Source organism: Lepisma saccharinum, chromosome 5 (genome assembly GCF_977018435.1).
Source record: "Lepisma saccharinum chromosome 5, izLepSacc3.1, whole genome shotgun sequence".
Classification (NCBI taxonomy): Eukaryota; Metazoa; Arthropoda; class Insecta; order Zygentoma; family Lepismatidae; genus Lepisma; species Lepisma saccharinum.
In genome coordinates, this window is record NC_139233.1 from 8,980,622 (window position 1) to 9,000,371 (window position 19,750).

Sequence of the window (19,750 nt, forward strand, 5' to 3'; positions counted from 1 at the left end):
CTTCTTCATAACATCCTTCTTTCAAATAACATTTTGTAAAAGTTTGCACATGTAAGATTAAAGTTCCCATTATTAATCAACATAGCTTTCAAAGTTTGTGCTGAAAGAGCGTTCGTCACTTGTCTACAAACCATTCATTTACAGGGTCAACGAAGTTAGTAATACGGTGTGTTTTATACAGCGTATGTTGATACACCTATAGATTGAATTGTATCTTCTGCAAATATACTGTATAAAGAAAAAAACTACCGGAGTAGTAATTGAGGTGAGTGTTCGAAAACAAACCGGCGGCATTAGTACCAGAAGAACAGAGAAGGAACTCCAAATTTGAAGAATATTGGAATATGGCACATTGTTGACAATGACATGTGAAATTATTTCTGCCCAACAATGCCATTGTTATGTATAAATAGTAGAGAAGGCGTATTGTTACAGTAATTATATGCCGATAAGTCAGTCACAAAAAGGGCATTTTGGCGTCTCGTTTTTCTTTCCAAAGAAAGAAAAAATGAAACCAAGACTCAAAAAAGGGACCGTCTCGGCTGACCTCCGTAGATGGGCTGGCAATTGTCGGGTTTAACTAACATTTGCTAACTTCTTAATTTGTTAAATATTAAACAGATCTATCGACAAGTCGCTTTTTATTGATTGTTGTTTTTTACGGCCAGACAGAGATTGCTTATGTTGCGTTGAAGTTCTAGTTGCTATGTCTATTAGTCAGTCAATAGTTTGTGTAGTTTTGAGATACCGACAGTTTGCACGGAGGGTTACACAGACGGAGGAGACAGCTGCATAGTACTCTAAAAAATTAAGTAATGCGCGGCCATGGGAAATAGGCGGGTGGCAGAAGTTGGCGCCGCTGCCACGTGGGAGCACAACCCCGTGTCCGGGGTTTAAGTAGGGTGACCAGATTTTCTGAAACGAAAAGCAGGACATTCATGGATGCGTACGGGGGATTTGCAGTACAGGGTGAAGTGAACCCCTCCCCTATCTTTGGCAAAGAGAAAATCATAACGTCTAATCTCTCTAAAGAGATATAGGGGATCAAATCTCAGGCTACGTGAGAGCCTGGGGCTAGGGGGATTAGCAGCGAGACGTACACGTAAGGAAACAACGTAAGCAGGTAACCAAGTAAAGGGGGAGTAATAAATAAGAACACTACTTAAACTTTAGAGTTTAACACTCCGATGGTTGACTGGTCTGGCAGGGTTATGAGAATGTAAGAATGGGGGATAAAGGAACGTTCGTTACCTCTGGTTTCCTGTAGCTTGAAGATCTCGTGGAATCGGCAGATCCAAAAGTGACGAGTGACGAAACGGTCCTGAAATAAAACTTCGCTAGCGCCCGCTCCCAATACCTGGGGAAAACAAGAACTGTTCTCGCGATAGATTCTGAATAACAACTGGGGCGAGAAATATTCTCTCAAGCTATTTATTTGGAGTTTGAACATTTGATCGGTAAATCCGTTGACTTGAGCGCGTCCCTCGCCAACGGTGATTTCTGTGGAGAATGCTGATTTACTGTATTTCATATTCGTCCGGTCTAGTGCAGCGTCAACGGAGTTTTAAACTCCACTGGCGGTCGCTGACGTGATTTGCTTTTAGGAAGCTTTTTTTTTTCCAACGCTTCAGCTGGATTAGCTTATTATTTAGATGATACCGCTTACATGTTACATAATTCTCTATAATCCGTTTTCTTCTTGATTTCATTTCATTTTTTTAAAAACTAACGTCGCCTTTGTCACTTTTGGCTAATTGCAACAAAGAATATGAGTGATGATATGATTATTTTCATGAATGGACATTCAAAAAGAACATTTATGCCCAGGCTGGGATTCGACCAGAGGACTCTTGGCGTCCTAGCGTTCAACCACTCCGCCACGGCTTTTCATTTCTCTTTTTCGTTGCTCCTTTTGCTTCTTTTTAATTTTAATGATTAACCTTCCTATCTCTCGTTCTTACTGTTTTTTTTTAAATGTTTCTTTACTTTCTTACCATACAACTTCCATATATACATTGTGAAATAATATTTAAATATTAATCAACACTGAGAATATATTTGTCTCTTTCCGCAGCTGTAGTAATCATCTCATCAATGTATCAAACATGAAAATCCCCAGAATTGGGCTATTTTTAATTTTCAAAACGAAGTTGCACATACGCGTACTTTAAGTCATCACTCGGTACCTTTCATATCATATCACGAAGAGACTGCATGCAATATCTGCTTCTAAGCAATAAATATAAGCTTTACAGCAAGACTAAGGTCGCGAGCGAAACAACCGCGAAAACTTTTGAATCTACAAGTATTTATTTGCAAACTAACAGTACTGTTAATTTAAAAGGCACTAACAGTTTCACAGAGGTAAACAATACTTCTGGATGTTTGGCAGGACATTCTGCAGGACGCTGTTGAAGAATAGGACATATTTGGTTGTTTGGAGTATCATCGCAGACCGCAGGACATGACCCTCAAAAAAAGGACTGTCCTGCGACAAAATAGGACGTCTGGTCACCCTAGATTTAAGTGAATGAAAGATCTCGTTGTAGAGTTGGTCTTTGTAATCCATGTGATACAAACTGACCGTATTTCATCGAAAGGTCAGGGATGAGACAAAAGTACCCGGGAGATAGGTTGGCAACGCAGCCCGGTTGGCATTGCCACACTGTGCGCGGGAAGCAGCGACTTTTGTCCCGCTCTCGCTTTGCTTTTCCCATATGTGGCAACAGCGCAATTCTGCCCAGCCGCCTATTTTCATGGGCGTGCGTTTAGTTCTCCGTCACTCCTAAACCCGAGGGCTTATTAATCACAGCAAAACAAGCACCGAATCAACCTCTTCCGTGGACAAACTCAGTCATGACAATCCTTAACAATCTATTTCGGGTCAACAACAGAATCCATCTACCAAGTGGCAAAGCTGTTTAGCCAATACCCACATATCGTCCAGGACGAATATTTAGTAGCAATAATGTACCTTATCAAATAACTGTTCCGACTATACACAGCATGATGCAATGTTTATTTTTCTCTTGTTGAAATCTTTAACCATGTGTTACAGAAGAAAGATCATACGGTTTCATTGTACAAAACCTCCAGTAAAAACACTTTTATTTACAAATCTAGAGGTTTGTCCAGAATTTAACATTGCAGGGGCGTAAGTTTGTATTTAGAGGGTGTAAGGGTAAATTTAGAGCCAAAAGAACAATAAATTGGCACCTTGTGAAAATGTTTTGCGGTAGGGGTGTTGAGGAAATTTTGGGGGAGTGTTGGGATGGGTAGGAGATAAATCACAGTATGTATCTATTCAACTGTTCGCTTTGATTTTCGTTAATTAGCATCGCCTTTCTGCCACTTTTGGCTAATCGCGACGAAAAGGATGAATGATGATATGAGGAAGAGACACTCACATAGGCCACCCACGTCCAGCCTGGGATTAGAACCCGGGACACCTGGCGCCGTAGAACGCTGTGCTAACCACTCCGCCACGAAGCTCGGCTGTATTCAACTGCTTGGGTCTATTAATATGAAAAATAAACATAATAATATTTCTATTCTGCGAAACACATTCCTGAATATAATTTTAAAGCAATTTATTATTTTCCAAATTACATATTCCAGAACCTAATTAAAATTTCTACATGTTTTACAACGCTGTGAAACGATTTTTAACCTGATTGTACTGTTTCGTACAATGCTATATTGATAGATTCCGAATGGTTCATATGAAACAGAAACTTAAAGATACTTTCACAGCTAGACAACTTATACAATGGTAATTTTTTCCTGATTTTTACGCATTAAGTAAAGCTTGTTTCAAATCTCCCAAAATTTACACAATGTTACTAAAATTAAAGTCATCGCAACACAAATATCGTTAAGGATATTTAAATACGACAGCAGTATTTAATTGAATAACATTCAACAAATGTCTTATTTTTAAAAATAACTTTTCAATAGATACTAAAATTAATGTCTATCTTTTCTAACGGCTGTTTATGCGGAATGCCATGTCATTCTTCTTCATCATCATCATCAGGTGGCGCGTTGTACGTGGGTGCCAGCATGGGGACTGGCCACCACCCGCTTAAGATGCCGCATATCGACACAATCTCAGCGATCTGCAAAGACCAAGAAAACTTCATCAACCCCTTCACAGAATCGTAGCCACGGTGGGGCCTGTGGGGCGGTTGAAAAACAAGCAAAAACAGAAAAAAAATAGAAAAGTGTTAAGCATATCGCCCATTGAGACGCGGTAACAGAACTTCTGTTGTCTGCTTCTATTGAAATCAAATGGTGTAACGTCCACTACAGCTAAACGAGCGGAATTTCCGTGCCAGAAGTCTGCGTGCTTCTAGGGTGGAAATTTTCCGTTGGTCGCATCTCCAGATGGCCTCTCGTGTAATTCCGCGTCTCTTCGTTTAGGTCCGGCAAGCGTCATGCTCGGCCCCGCTGTAGACGGGCATGGAAATGTGTCGCGTGGCGCCGTGGTTCTGCGCGGTACATGGACGAACTAACCTCGGAAAGGCACATGGAATTTTCCACTCGGAGGTTCGGGGTGGCTTCTCAGTGGGCGTTAAGCTTAAGGCTTGATTCACATTAGTGCTCAACTAACGCTCAGGTCAAGGTCCTCTCGAATACTGTTGAGTGATTATTAAATAAAAGCACTCATACCTAGCGCTCAGGTCAAGGTCCGCTCAGCTCTTGATCAACTGGAAAGAATATTTGACCGTAGCGTGAGCGGAGCGGACCTTGTACAGGTGTACAACTACCAAAATTCTATATTTCATTATTTGTTGTTTTATACCTTATCTGTGATCATTTCGGGAAGCAAAAGTAGTTCCTTTCATAATTTTAATACTTTTAAGTTATTTATAAACTATATAGTTATTTTCGCTTAATTGTATAGTTTCGAGGATAGTAATAAACAGGCATTGTACAGCCTAATTATTTTTTTCTTACCTGAGATTGACATTTGGGTGCTTCACCACAAGGCCACCCATTACACCCCAGTTTGCAACAGAATGAAACGAAAAAAAAATATTGCCCGCTCAACTACGATTTGTTCATGATCGAGTGATTGACTTGGTTAATTTCACTTCGCTTTTCTGCCAGTTTTGGCTAATCGCGACGATGTGGATAAGAAGGGAAAAAATCAAAATTGGTATCCGACACGCCACTGTGACCACCATAATAGACCAAAGTCACTAGGAACTGTATGTAGCAGTGGTACATTCCTACAACTGTGCAAAATTTCGTAGAAAACAGATTGACACTGTTTGGGAAAAATATAACAACAATATAAGAGGCAGTGTTGCCAGCTTTCGAAAGAAAATCCGGAATTTAGCTTCTAGAGTCGGTCCAATGGACGTTGGGTGGACCAAATTTGGAGGGAAGCATGACAATAGACTAATGCTGGGCGATATATCGTCCATACGATATATCGCTATATTTCGGCGATATATCTTCACGATATTTTAGCGACATAAATTTTGTCAGGAATGTATGGTCACGATATTTGGCGATATATATCATGGAGACGATATATCGGCGATATCTGATACGGAAAAATATATGATCGTATCATCTATGACAATACTTTCTTGACGATATGTCGCGATATCTAATTTCCGGGTAGCGTCGTCGCCTTGTAATCAAGGGGTCCCGGGTTCGATACCCGGTGGAGGTACAAGTGGTTCGGATCCTACTTAGCCTTACTGTGCATAAAGTGGACTTAAAGCACCAAATCAATCACTCAATCAATTTAATTTCCGTTATCGTCCAACCCTACAAAATACCACCCTTTGAGGATATGTAAATGCCCGTCTCCCCAATTGAAAAAACAACAAAAAACAAACAGAAATAGAAATTGTCCTAAGTCTAAAGGGAGTCTAAAACTTACCACATTAACAGTCATAATTAATCCCACCACCTGACCGAAGAAGCAATACTGGTTCAGCAGACGGCGCGCCACCGTGAAGCATCCCCGTGCTGTGGTGACGTCGTGGAGGGTACCTCCAGCTTCCTCACAAGTCTCGGACACGTTGCCACCGACGATTTGCTTGATGGAGTCCGTGAACCACCCTTTTCCAAATATGGCGTCTACCTTTCCCCAGAAGTCGCCCAGGAGTCCTCCGAGAAGCAGGTAATCACGGCCTCCCAACACCGCACAACATTTGTTCTGCAAAGGAAGATGTAATGAGGCTTTTGCATTGTCATGATGACGATTTTAACACAAGCAAGCGTGACTTCCCGTTTCGCCTCATCATATGCACCAGTTGACCTTCACTTATGGTCCAGCTGTTGCAATCACGGTTGTTAAAGGTCGGGGAATTTTAAGTAAATTCAATTCCGGTCCAGGAGACAAAATCAGCAAGCATAAATGGGTTCTGGACCATAAAGAATAGTTTTATCTGTAAAGTATTTCAATTCGGTCCAGGAACCTTTTTTCAATGGAACAATACACAACTTGTACCGAATTTAAATTGTGCTAAAAAAAAAAGGTTTCGGTCCTGGACCTTTAACAACAATGGTTTTAAGCCCACTTTATGCACAGATATGTTAATCTGGACTGGACCTACAGTTTAAAGTGAGATACGAACCACTATTGCCTCTACTGGGTGAAGAACCCGAAACCCATTGATTCATCTACGGTTGTCAATTTAAGGCGGTGAAGGGGCCCTTTGTCCCTCTGGAAAATGATTGTTACCTTACAATTATATACACTCTGTCCCAAGTATCTTTGGAGCAGCATACCGGAAACAAGTCTCTGCGCAAGTAGTGACGCGAGACGGCTCCACCAATGAACACGTGCGATGGAACGGGATCTCGTGGAGGGGAAAAGCGACTGCAGTTACCAGCCTTCCCAGCAGCGTGTACTGCTTCGCTCTGCCCACCCAATTGCCTTCCCTTCTCTGCCGTTATGTGCTGCCTTACTTCAGATATATCTGAGACAGGGTATACATCCATTTCAGTCACAGTAATGTATATTAATTTGGATGGGTGTTGCAGGAACATGATAACCTTTTTTTTTTTTTTTAAAAAAAAGGGTCTTTTGGGGGTAAAAGGCAACACTATGATGGGGGAAAATGTGTATTCATACCTGGAAACAAAAAATTGTGAACGTCCATGAATATCCCTGAACTTATCCTGAAAATTCCCAACATTTCCCGCTGATGGAAAATCTGCTATTTTTTTAAACAAAAACTTCAGCCATGCTGGAGCATCACCTCAGGTTTTAAACCATAACTTTCTCTATTCAACACAGGCAATTTATCTCGCCCTTCTTTTTTGAAAAGAAAAATCTTTCTTGCATTGCATTACATCCAATATGAAAGAAACCCTGAACGAATTAACAAAATACAATATGGCTGACATGTCTTAAAGACGCCTGAATTTTCCTTAGCGGGAAATTTTGGGAATTTTACAGTATAAGCTCCATAACTGTGGACAATGGTGACACGTATAAATCACCTTTAATGTAGCCCCACAGGTAAAAATCAAATATCGGAATATTGGGTGACCTGGATGGAGAGCCTACTGGATCACACGGAAAGCATTTAGTTGTTTGTCGCCATTTTCTTTGCACTGCTAATTGTGTCAGTGGCTGTATCTCACGTCGCGACATGAAATTTTATGAGTTTTCTTATTGTTTGTTTTGCCAGGATAGGCTTGTAAACACAAAAAAAATATATGGCAAGTTTTAAATTTTATGCATAATTTTGAATTACCCAGTATTTAACACAAAAGTCGAAAAACAATTTAATAATATGCAGAAGCGTTATTGGAAAATAAGTATTTTGTTTGTGTCTGTTATGCGCATGTGCTTAAGTGCTTTTAATACTGAAATATATTAATACACAATTATGTTGTGTCTATACACTCACCAAATTTTCCATTGCGAAAACATGTTCAAGATTCCCAGGGTCCTTAAACCTTTCTTGCATATTTCTCATTAGTTTCCCACTATATTCTGTGAATCTGATCCTGCGATGGAATGCAATAGCGGTAACGGATATTTGAAATATCAATACCACCACAAGGAAAGCAATGAACTGAAAAAAGTAAAGGGAATGTAATTATAATAATACAATATCTCGAGTTCTAGCAATAGGATTTTTTTTACAGAACGCGCGCACACAAACAATAAACTACTTTACGCACACTGTTCGGATCCGACTTTAGATCCAGTCCCGATTAGCCTTTTTTTTGCACATAGGGTGGACTTAAATCAAACTGAAAAGATTAATAGAAGAACCAAACTTCTCGCCTAGGAACCTCTTAATAACTAAATAAAATGAATTTACGTTCCTAATGAAACATATTACAGAAGGCTTTATTGGAAACCATAATGTAAAAAGTAAACCCTTCTCAAACTATAGTTCCTATGGCTAACGTCACTTTGAAACTAGAGGTGTAAGGGGTGACCCTTTTTCAAGACACACAAATGCCAACCTCACTTCCACGTAGCACACCCTGGACTGCATTTTGCAGACTAACGAGGCTCTGGCGTCTGGATCTAAGGACAGTATAATCCTCTATGGGACTTGTGTCTTGTCACAGTCCCTTCATCCATTTCATTTTATCCCAATTCATCCTCATCTTCGCAATTAGCCAAAAGTGGTAGAAACGTGAAGTAAAATAAATCATTCACTCTGAATGAAATCGAATACTTACAACTTCATACATGTAGTAGTTCTGTTTGTAGAACGTGTATATCCCAAGGACCATTACAAGCATCATACCAACTCCGAGTATCATGAGCATCTTGGAGGGGAACCCGCTTCCCCACATCATGAACTGGAGATCGCTCCCATAGTACGCTTGGACGTAGACAGCGAAGACAAAATACGCAACGCCTCCCCCCTGGAAAGGAAATTCAACAAACAACGGAATATTATTCGTCCACTAAGAATGTGAATGTTGTGTGTCCCAATTTTTCATTTCTTCAGTAAAGACCTTTAAAGTTTGACAAGGTATACTTATTGGACCTTTGTCGCCAATGCGCTGAGAGCCTGTATCATTGCACAGGCTCATGGATTGAAACCTCTCTAAGAGGAAATAGTTCTTTGGTTAGATATTTATGCTGTAATTAATTCTTGAAATTTCAAATAGAACAATCGCAGGCAACGCTAAGATTGATTTGAGAGTGCGTGTTCCATCATCATAAATTTGTCATTTGGTAGCAGAGTAAAATAAATGAATTCAATCATTCACCTAATTTGACTGCACTCTTACCCAAAATTTTTGTTTGTTAACAAGAAAAGTAAGAACCAAAGTCCACTGCTACTTCTAAGCAGCTCCCACAAGTGACTTAGGTTACAATGCAAGTGGTTTATCTGATACTCAGATGGCGCTTGTTGTTGGTTGAGGTAAATTGTCGTTAAGGTTTCATTGGGTGTTGAAGTTTCCATTTTCGTGGCTGTTCCCAAATTTTCCAAATTGTTTCCAAACACTATCAGTACATCAATATTGGTTGCATGTAGGCATCAGACGAAACCAAAGATGAAACAATTGCATCCTAAATAGACCAGAACTAAAATATCTCAATTTGTTTACAATTTGACGATATAACATTTGCATTCTCAATGGAAAAATTGTTAACATTTTCCAACCTTCAAATTGGTGGTCACAGGATGCGTTCATATTTCAAGGGGATTTCGCAAATTTACACTATTCAGAAAATTACTTTTTGAAGTAATCCAATTAGAATTTAAATGTAGTTGGATGAGGAAAGTACAGCCAACGACAAAGATAATAGTACTGGAATTGTCCACCGATATTCTCATTATTTTTAATTTACATCCTGTGTTGTTTGAGGGAATGAAATTCTGTCGAAGCAGGTGTTGGCCTCGCCTCTACTTACTAATGTCTTTATTCCATTATCATCAATGTGTGGAAAACAAACTGAATAAAAATGGAGATGGACAATTCGCCTATTGTTTCTTTCGCCGGTGGGTGTACATAATTTATTTTCATATAAATATATTGTTAAGGCCTAAGTGTTAAACCTAGACCACGGATTTTATGTGATATCAAAGTACAAAATATAAACATAAATATGTAACAATAATTGATGAAATATAGATATGTATGATCAAAAAAATATGTAGTATCAAGGCTAATGTAATATTAATAACAATCGAGTATCCAAACAATTTCAAGAATTATGCTAGATATTTTTTTTTGAACATATTCAAGATCATTTTAATGATATAAATTGTTCAAATTAAAATTTGTGTCAAATTAGTAAACTCAATAAAGCACAGGAACTTGTACATATTTAAGAAATCAATTTTTTCAACTATTAATTACTTTTCACATCGCAAATTATTGTACAATATGTGAATATGTAAGAGAGCTCTTTGAAACTTTCGAAACAAATTGTAAAAAGAATAATCTATAGACAGAAAAATCGAATGAAAATACATAGAAGGAAACATATTGTGTTACTCGTTACGTACAGGAAAGTAGCTTTCTTGTCCACCGATGCAAGTTTCTAGCTGCTTTGCCTAAACCTAAAAGCGAAACGAATATATATAACCAGAGGGATGAGGGTGGGGGGAGAGACTCCAGCATCTTTCGATAAACAACAGTTTAGTGTGTATATATATCTTCAGCCTGTCTTTCGGCTTGGAAGTCAATTTTAAGTGACCGTAAGCAAGCACTAAGCATTTCATTGATTAGAAAATATGACATGACATTTGCTACAAATTTTCTTCATATTTCAGAGATCGAAAATATAGGAAAAAGGATCAAGATAAGAAAACAATTACCGAAATATGTTGTTTTATGTAAAGTAAATTAGCAAATATGCAAAATATGTAATATCCTTTCAAATATGTAAAATATGTAACATAAAACTTATGCAAAATCATGTCAGTTATATAATTCGTTGTCCTTTTCCTGTTTAAGGTATGCATCTAGAAAGAAATAGAATATGTAATTACATTCAAATCCGGGTTCTAGTTATAACACACGTAATAGCAGTGAGAATTTTAAAATTGCGTCATTATACGTATTTTGTGTGAATTTTGCATTAATTTGCTGTTCAAGGATTTTAATCTTCAATAAAGATTTGACACAACTCTAGATCAATAATCACTTTACCACATTTAAATTATATTTTAATCCTGAAAACTGTTACTATCATAACATAACCCGTGACGCAACAGCCTGTGAGGCCCAAGGCCTACATCGACTGCAAGCCTCATCCCCACATGCAGAGGTGGGTGATCATCAAACCAGTTACGGAGTGACGTGTGGTCAGCACGGCGAACCCCAAGTTACTATTGTAGTCTTCCCATGACGGGGTTACCCTACTTATGCGTAGATCTCCAATTTCCTCACGATGGTGGGTGGGTTGATGGATACTTCGAGTATTAAATAAATATGACAGAACAAATTATTTTAAAGGGGATGACATTTTAATTTCTCTACTGAGAATGTAGAATTCAGAAAAAAAATCCAAGGGCGATTCTCTGCCCCCCCCCCCTACTTCATCTGTTGGATCACCGTAGTGATGAATGTAACTGCCCCTATGGCTTATGAAAGAAATATTACAATGGCATGGCATGCCAGACTCGTTTATTGATTTATGGGTTGATTGATTTGCTTTAGTTTACTTCGCTTCTTTGTGCCAATTTTGGATAATTTGCGTAGATGGGGGTGAGTGATGATATGATGAAATCGATGAATGGACAAAAAACATCACAAACAGCCATGCCCAGGCCTGGATTCGAACCCGGGACCCCTGGCGTCATAGCGCAATGTGCTAACCACTCTGCCACGGGGGCCGGCACACGTGATCGAGTTCTGGTTGAGCCTGCAGTTTGCACTCGTCTTTACAATCACCTCACGCCATAAAAATATTACACACGAATTCTGAGACCTATTTAGTTAATTCATATCAGCGAGAAACGACTATAGAAAAATATGTTAAAACTTGGCTGAGGAAATTACAGAAAATATATTTTTTAAAGCAATTTACTATAATATGTTAAAACTTCGCTGAAGAACAGAAATTATATATTTTAAAGCACTTTACTATAAATCAGAGTACTTCTCGTGTTTTTACTAAGTAATAAACAATAGTTATTTTTAGTATAAATGTCGATGAAGTTGGTAAAATGAGGGAACGTCGTATATGTTACAGTCCTCTATAAATCGTAATAGTTTCATGGAGGACATCATAGCCCTAACAAGAATAAGCATCTTCTTTTTCAACTTCTTATAATTTGTTTCGTTCATTTTAATTATTTTATCATCAGTAATTAACGTAATTAGGAACAGAACAATGAAAAAAGAACTGATAATTTTATGATCTGAGTAAAGGATATTATTAAAATTCCACACTCAAACCCGATTGTTCATAAATGTATAATGGAAAATACAACACAAACTTACCCCTAATATGTAGTTGGTGGCTACAAAAGCTTGCTTACTGGTTGGCGTAACCATCTTAAATAATGTTCACTATTTAATAACTTATTCAAACCTTCGTTTCTTCACAATTGGTATTTATTTATTTACCACGCTGAGAAATACAGAGGCATGTTTCATAGTCCGATAACATTGTGAAGTTTTTCACGTTCCAAGAAGCGCACATAACAGGTAGACTCAGATAGCAAGCGATGACGGCATTACCATGATGTTGTGAAATGGGTAATAGTAGCGATAGTAAGAAGAATTAAAATCAAAATCAAATTAGGGTAATGCAAAGATTTCTATTTTCTGTTAGAATCAATATCAATATTCTGAAAGTATTTAATTCGTGTGGTATTTCTCAGAAACATACTGTCAAAGTTTATTTACATCAAACAGAGGCGTGATGGAGTGATATTTTTATTACTTTAAAATAAAATTCAAGACCTCGGAGTGACTTTCGATACTAAACTCAAATTTAATAAGCATATTAAAACTTTTACTAACGATGCTTTCAGAAACTTAGGTTTGGCCATTGGACCAGGCCAAATGGAAGGGGGTTGTAGAGTAGTATTACCAAGCAAATTGTCCATCAGCATGTTTATTTTCCTTGTTTTATACAGTGGAAACTTCAAGAATTAAAATAAAACGCCAAACAGACTGCTGACCATAGGCGTGCGCACAGGGGGGCGCAATTGGCCCCCCTAATCATGGACGTCTGCAGATCTTTTTCCACGGAGGGACAAACAAGGATTTTTTTCATGACGCCCTATTACCCCGATAATGGTGTTGCCCCCTCAATTTAAATTACTACGACTGAAATCAAATTATATATGTTAAATATATCCTTTTAGGGTGACATTCGATTTCTAAGGGGGTGGTGACCATTCTTGTCCCCCTCCCCCTTCCAGACGTCCATGTCCCTACATTATTATACTTTCACCTAGAAATTTAGTGTAGAGGCATCTTATCGCCGGTATAAAACGACATTATACCCTTAAAGATAATCAAGTGTTTTCAAGCGATTAAAGTTCAAAGCAACTACGGGGGAAGGGGGTGCAGTGGCGCAACCACAGGAGGGTGCAATGGGCATTGCCCATCCCCAACCTTGGACGGAAATCAATTCTAGAAGGGGCAAACCATTTTCTTTGGGACAAACATTGAGGTAAAAGAATGTAAGACTAGCAGAATCTAAGAGTAACAGGACAAAAGGATACAAAATGTGGAAGCAACAGCCCCCACAGCCACTGTAATTGCCGCCGCTGGCAGGAACATATATATGGGCCTCCTCTATTGCAAAGTGGTATTCTCGTTGTCTTGTAATCCCGGGATCCATTCACGGTGGAGGCACGTAATAGCCCCGTCTAGTTGGCTGCACTTTATGACACTCGGTGCAGTGCAGGTGTATCCAGTGGCAGGGTGGTGCAAGAAAATGACGTTCAACCAACTAGACGGAAAGCGGTGTTCGACTTCAGAAGATTTAAGAAATGCCTGTCTGCTGCTTTCAACGGTCATTTGATTAGTTAGCACGCACCACGTGACCATACACCATACATGCACCGATCCGGAAGGTAGTGCAGACACCAAATACACTACTCGACTCCAAATCAACGAACTAGACGCCTCGGTGCAAAGAGAGTCAAAGACGGGGCTAGTGGTTCGGATCGCACTTTAAACTGTAGGTCCAGTCCCAATTAACCTCACTGTGCACAAAGTGGACTTAAAACACCAAATAAAACAAGCAACCATATATAATAGACAGTGGCGATGATCGGGTGCCAAAATTTGGGTGGAGTTGGTGGGGGGGGGGGGAGGGGCAAAACAGTTTCCTCTTCCTTGGTAGAAAAAGCTTAGCATTAATAGGCCATAGTGCGGGGGACAAAAGTAGCAAAAAGTGTGTGTGTGGGTGGGGGTGGGGGGGTGGTGCAACTGAAAGGATTTCTTTCCACCAATTTTAGCTTGTTTTAATGGGATATTACTTGATCAGAAATAGATGTGATATTTTGTAATAAAATTCAAGGAATGTGATATTTATGAGTGCTTTATACATTTATTTTCAGGATGAATTACCATTTAATGAAGCAAGGAATTAGTGGAAGGAATGCTGTCCTGGTAACTGGATGCTTGAACGTGAACAATGTGCCAATTTACAAACATTTATTTATGCACTTGGCGTACACAATATTTTTGAACTTGACTACCCCAATAGATGTGCTACATTTATGGCAATAGTCGAATATATACTATTCGGCCATAAATACAGACTGTCGCCCTGAATCATTTATATAATGTGAGAAGTTCAAGAGTTTAAAGCAGAATATGCAGTAAGCGCCAGTGTATCTGTATCAAACAATAAATATTCTGTCGCAGGATCCTCTGTATCATTTGTTACTATGAATTGTACCTAAATTTCTCTTATTGTTCACTGACAACATGAGTCATTATTGAAAATGGTATTAGTAGTTTTTCTGTTTTATGTTGCTTATGTTAATTTAAGTTTACAGGATACGAAACCTTGCTAGAAGGTTGAAACGTTATGTTTAGTTTATGTTTTATAATAAAATAAATTACTGCCTTGGTCAGCATATTGAGTTTTTCATATCATGGAAACAAGGCTTAATGGTGTTATAATTTACAGGATATTGAATTTTTACGGTTTAGTCTTGCATTACTCAATTTTTCTTGATAATTGAAAGTTGTTGATGAAGTCGGAAGGAAAATCAATTTTCTTATTTTTTTCTCAGCATGAAAAATGATTATCATCTCTCATTATGTGCAAAAGGTATTTTCAATATGTCCTTAAAGTGTTCTAAGCATGTTTTTCAAACTGTTCAAAATGTGTTCCAGGTGTGAAAAGTGTACCAAAAGGTATCAAAAGTAGTTTCTAGAAAGTGTATTTTTTGTTGCAGTACAGGTATATTATTCGTAATAAAATAATCACGTGCAACGGTTCGTTTGTATATTCATTATATTAACATAGATTCAGTGTTTACAAAACAAAGTATAAATACAGAACATAAATAGTATTCAGGAATTTGGGTTTTGAAACGAGCAAGATCAATATATACAGTGGAGGTAGGAATTCAATTAATTTCCATTTTGCATATTCAACAATAACCACACCAAGCATGGTGCGGGAATAAAATCGATTATTAACCTCACTTTTCTTCAATTCACTTTGCGAACAAGCTAGAATAAGTGAGTAAAAACATCAAGCCTTTCTGTCCCGAAGGTTAGGTTAATTCATGGAATGAAACTCATATTGTTTAGACGGCTGATTGTCTGTGGACCGTATAATGCATTCACCGTAATCATAATTTCTGCAAAACTCTGGTACATGCAACACCCGGATATTCAACGACCTTGCAAGGAGTCCCGTGAAGAAAATATCATCAATTCTAAACAACTTTGACATGGCTGCAGAGTAATATAACTTGGTTATGAGATCCCCGGTTAGAACATACCCAGCACCTATGGTATAATTAGGGTACACGGAAGCAGGGTATTCCTCCTTGGTAACATAGTGCTTTGACCGTACATTCCTCGAAGGAGGTGTGTTTACGTAAACATACCCAAAAATTGTGTTCCTGGTTGGTCCACGTTGGTCAAGATATGTCACTAACGACGACACATTCACATACACATCATCGTCGCAGTAGAGAACATACGGGACCTGTCGACAGAAGAAATTCAGCCAAGAAAAGGTGTGGAATCCTTTAAGAGTTAAGTTTTGATAAGTGTCGATAAAGAATCCTAGGATGATGTCACCATAAGTTTTCGATTCTTGCATTACAGCGTAAAGAAAATTCTTTCTAACCCCTAACACGAAAGCAACTCTGACTGGATTCGGTAGCCTCTCAACGTTGGCCCACGTTTCCCTTATGCTTTTCCGTCGTTCGATGTTCTTCGGTGCTGATTTGATGAGGATGATGATTTTGATTTCTTTACCGTTGTTTGGACACGGTTTTGGTGATGGACTATACCCTTAAAAAGAAAAAGGAATTACAATCTCAAACAAGTGACAACTCTAAATTTAGTATTGCTAAATCGTATTAGGTCAGGTCATTCAACTACTAAAAGTCATTTTCAAATGATTCGTATTGTACAAAACCCAAACTGTAAATGTTACAATAAGGAAGATATACACCATATCATATGAGTGCAATACACTCAAGAAAGAGAGACATTCTACAAAGCTCTTACAATATACGCAATTCCTTTCCTCAGTGTTTGGAAACTTTGGTTTGTGAACCTAACCTTACAGTTGGATATATATTGTTATCTTTTTTAGAATATGACTTAACAATTCAGTAGAAAATACTTTTATTGATAGTGTTTCTTTCATAATAATGTACTAAAAAATGTAAGTTTATGTACAGTACATAGATAGATATGGGAAAAACTGCTAAGCGGTAATCCCAAATAAAAGAAAATAAATAAAAATAAAATAAAAGACAACTCTACGTATGCAATGAATGTGAACGTCATGCAAACAAATAATATTTTATTATCCTATTTTAAATGACAATCTAGTGGCACTTCTTTAGCTGTGTCTCACAATTTAAAAAAAAAAATTAAAGTTAATGTAAACATTTTTAAGCGTGTTTTTAAAGCTTGTAGTCATATAGTAAATTTCCGTAACCGTATATTATAAAATACGAAGTATACTCAAATTGAAACAAATAAATGGTAATTGTACTACTTTCGTCTATGTGACTATTTTAACTATTGCTATAGAGCTCTGGTTTGAGGGGAAATTAATAGAAGAATAGCAGTAATATTATTCAGGGCTAAAGTAAGGTGATCAACAGTCTTCAGAAAATTATTTTTAAAAGTAACCAAGTTGCAGTTGCTTAGATCAAAGCTAATCTGCTAAATTAACAGTTACTAATTCTGAACAGTAATTCAGTAACAGTTGCCTTGATTTTCAAGTTTGAAAGTTACTTTAGCAGAATAATTGGGATCATACATAACTCAAATATAACGTGCTTAATTAATGTATTTACTAGTATAAGTTAGTTATTTTCTTTTGTGTTAGTAAATCAAATCGCGAGATTATTTGGATTAATCAATATAATTATATATGAGAGACATCAGTACAACTTATAGCCAGCCTATCATGTATACAAATAATTATATTATTTAATCAAATCCAAAATATTATTTTTCTTGTTGGGAAACCTGATGGTAAGAGACCTGTAGGAAGGCCAAGACGAAGATGGAGGGATAACGTTGAGATGGATTTAATGGAAATCGGTAGTGATGGAATAGAGTATAAAGTTCTTGCTCAGGATAGGGACAGATGGAAAGCCTGTGTTGCTGCAGCCATGAACCTTCGGGTTTAAGAAGGCTAGAGTGTTAGTTAGTTAGTTAATCCAAAATATTTTAAATTGTGACCTGGTACAGAATTCGGTGACAATTGGATGTGATGTCACCGAAGTGAGCCATAGCAAATTGGTCTACAATTTCTTTTTTTGGTTTCAAATTGATCCACGGTTAAAGCATCCTATTTCCACTTCAAGGCTTCATGGACGACAATTTAGATACTGGTGCATGTTTTGTGCAAATATAGAGTACGTTACGAAAGTGGAAGTATGTTCTTACATTGTTGAATCTGTGTAACATAATAAAGAAATTAATTCAGGTTGTCAAAAACTGAACAGAATTGTGCTAGAAAGTAATTGAATAAAGTAATAACATAAAATTACCTCCACACGATTCATTCCTGTAGTTTTGCGTAAGCAATTTTAAATATAAGAAAAAAACAATAAACGACAAAAACACGATCGTAAGTCTCTCACAGAATTTCATATTTTCATTCAGTCACATACACACAATATAATAAAGCCTAAATACATCCAAGTGCATGCACATAAAATAATAGGCTTTGAAATATCTAAATTAAACTCAATATTAATATTATTCATTTTCTAACATGCATATTACGGCATGTAAATGTGTATGGTTAACGCATTGTACAATGGGATCCATGAGTATTATCGTGCAAATTGTCCATCACCATATTCGTGCACTTTATTTAACCTAATAAGAGCTTGAAGAATTAAGAGAAAACTCAAAACAAGCAGTTGCAACGTCTACACCAGCATACATAAAAATCCATCGCTTAAAACACACAGGATGTGAGAGAAAAATTAGTGAAAATAGTCATGGACAATTTGGACGGTAATACTCATGGATCCCACTGTACATGTAAAATAAAGATGGACCATTCTTCTTCTTCTTTTTTCTGACCTAACAACTGTTAGTCGATTTTAGTCATCTTTCTGAGTTTTTTGCAAAATATATTTAGTTCACTATGCACTTATTTTTCACACAAAAAAATTATATATACTGTTTGCTAGATCGTCAAATTACATCTTCTTGCATATCCATAAAAGAAGCCATATAGTGGGAGGAATAGGATCCGTGAGCAGGGCAATTAGAGATGTAGGGAATGGAACTCCATGGCGACGCAAACCATTATATAATTTATCTCGTTCTCTGTCGACATTAGGACATTGTAAAAAAGATGTGCGGCATCTTGATTAACTTCTCCACATGTGCAGGCTTGTTTTGTTGTAATATGTAATCGTGCTGAATGTTCCTTAGTGCGAACATGACCTGTACGTAGACGTATTATAAAAACAATAACTGATCTTGGAAGATTATATGAGTAGTACCAAGGTTTATTTTGTGAATGTTCTGCAAACCATTTATATGTATTGCCCGCGTATTGGAATTGTTCTATACACCACTGTTTCCATTTATCTTGAAGTTTATGTTTAACTCTTGGGAGAAGATCCGTGTATGAAAGTCTCGCAAGATTCCGATGATCGGGCAGCTTTGGCATATACGTCCACACGTTCATTTCCCGTATTTGCTTGGTGAGCCTTTACGTAACTAAACTGAACGTTGATATTTCTTCCATTAGCATAAAGGTGGACCAGTCGAGGATATTCAATGAACACAATTGACGTCATGCAGAGGCCATTCACTATTTGTGGAATACCAGTTATATGTAATCAATTTGGTACATACGCAAATATATATTATAAATTATCGTTCAGACTTAATTGAAAAACAAGTCACTCCCGAATTGCTGTTATGCGAAGACCTTTAACGTATGCTGCACGACAATTCCCAAGTATAGGAAAATGTCTGACGGTTCGATCTGTGTGATTTTCACCTTGGAGGGGTGTAAGGGGTGATTTTCCACATAGTACAGTGGGATCCATGAGTATTAACTTGCAAATTGTCCATCACCATGTTCGTGCACTTTATTTGACCCAATAACAGCTTCAAGAATTAAAAGAAAACTCAAAACAAGCTG

General features: G+C 37.6%; 1 protein-coding gene across 2 annotated transcripts in view; it reads right to left on the bottom strand.

Annotated features, from left to right (window-relative positions):
• Positions 1-3,584: 3,584 nt before the first annotated feature.
• The window catches only part of LOC145988193 (uncharacterized), a 36,813-nt gene continuing 20,647 nt past the window's right edge, over positions 3,585-19,750 (bottom strand). Inside the window, exons 1-5 of one of the 2 annotated variants that reach the window (XM_083123025.1) lie at positions 12,403-12,574; positions 8,674-8,862; positions 7,884-8,051; positions 5,900-6,178; positions 3,585-4,118 (exon numbers count right to left, since the gene is read on the bottom strand). In XM_083123025.1, the coding sequence (XP_082979151.1) occupies positions 4,011-4,118; positions 5,900-6,178; positions 7,884-8,051; positions 8,674-8,862; positions 12,403-12,456 (798 nt within the window). In that variant the 5' untranslated portion in view covers positions 12,457-12,574 and the 3' untranslated portion in view covers positions 3,585-4,010. Of the gene's footprint in view, positions 4,119-5,899; positions 6,179-7,883; positions 8,052-8,673; positions 8,863-12,402; positions 12,575-19,750 lie in introns of those variants that run through there. The other variant, XM_083123026.1, reaches the window with a different exon arrangement.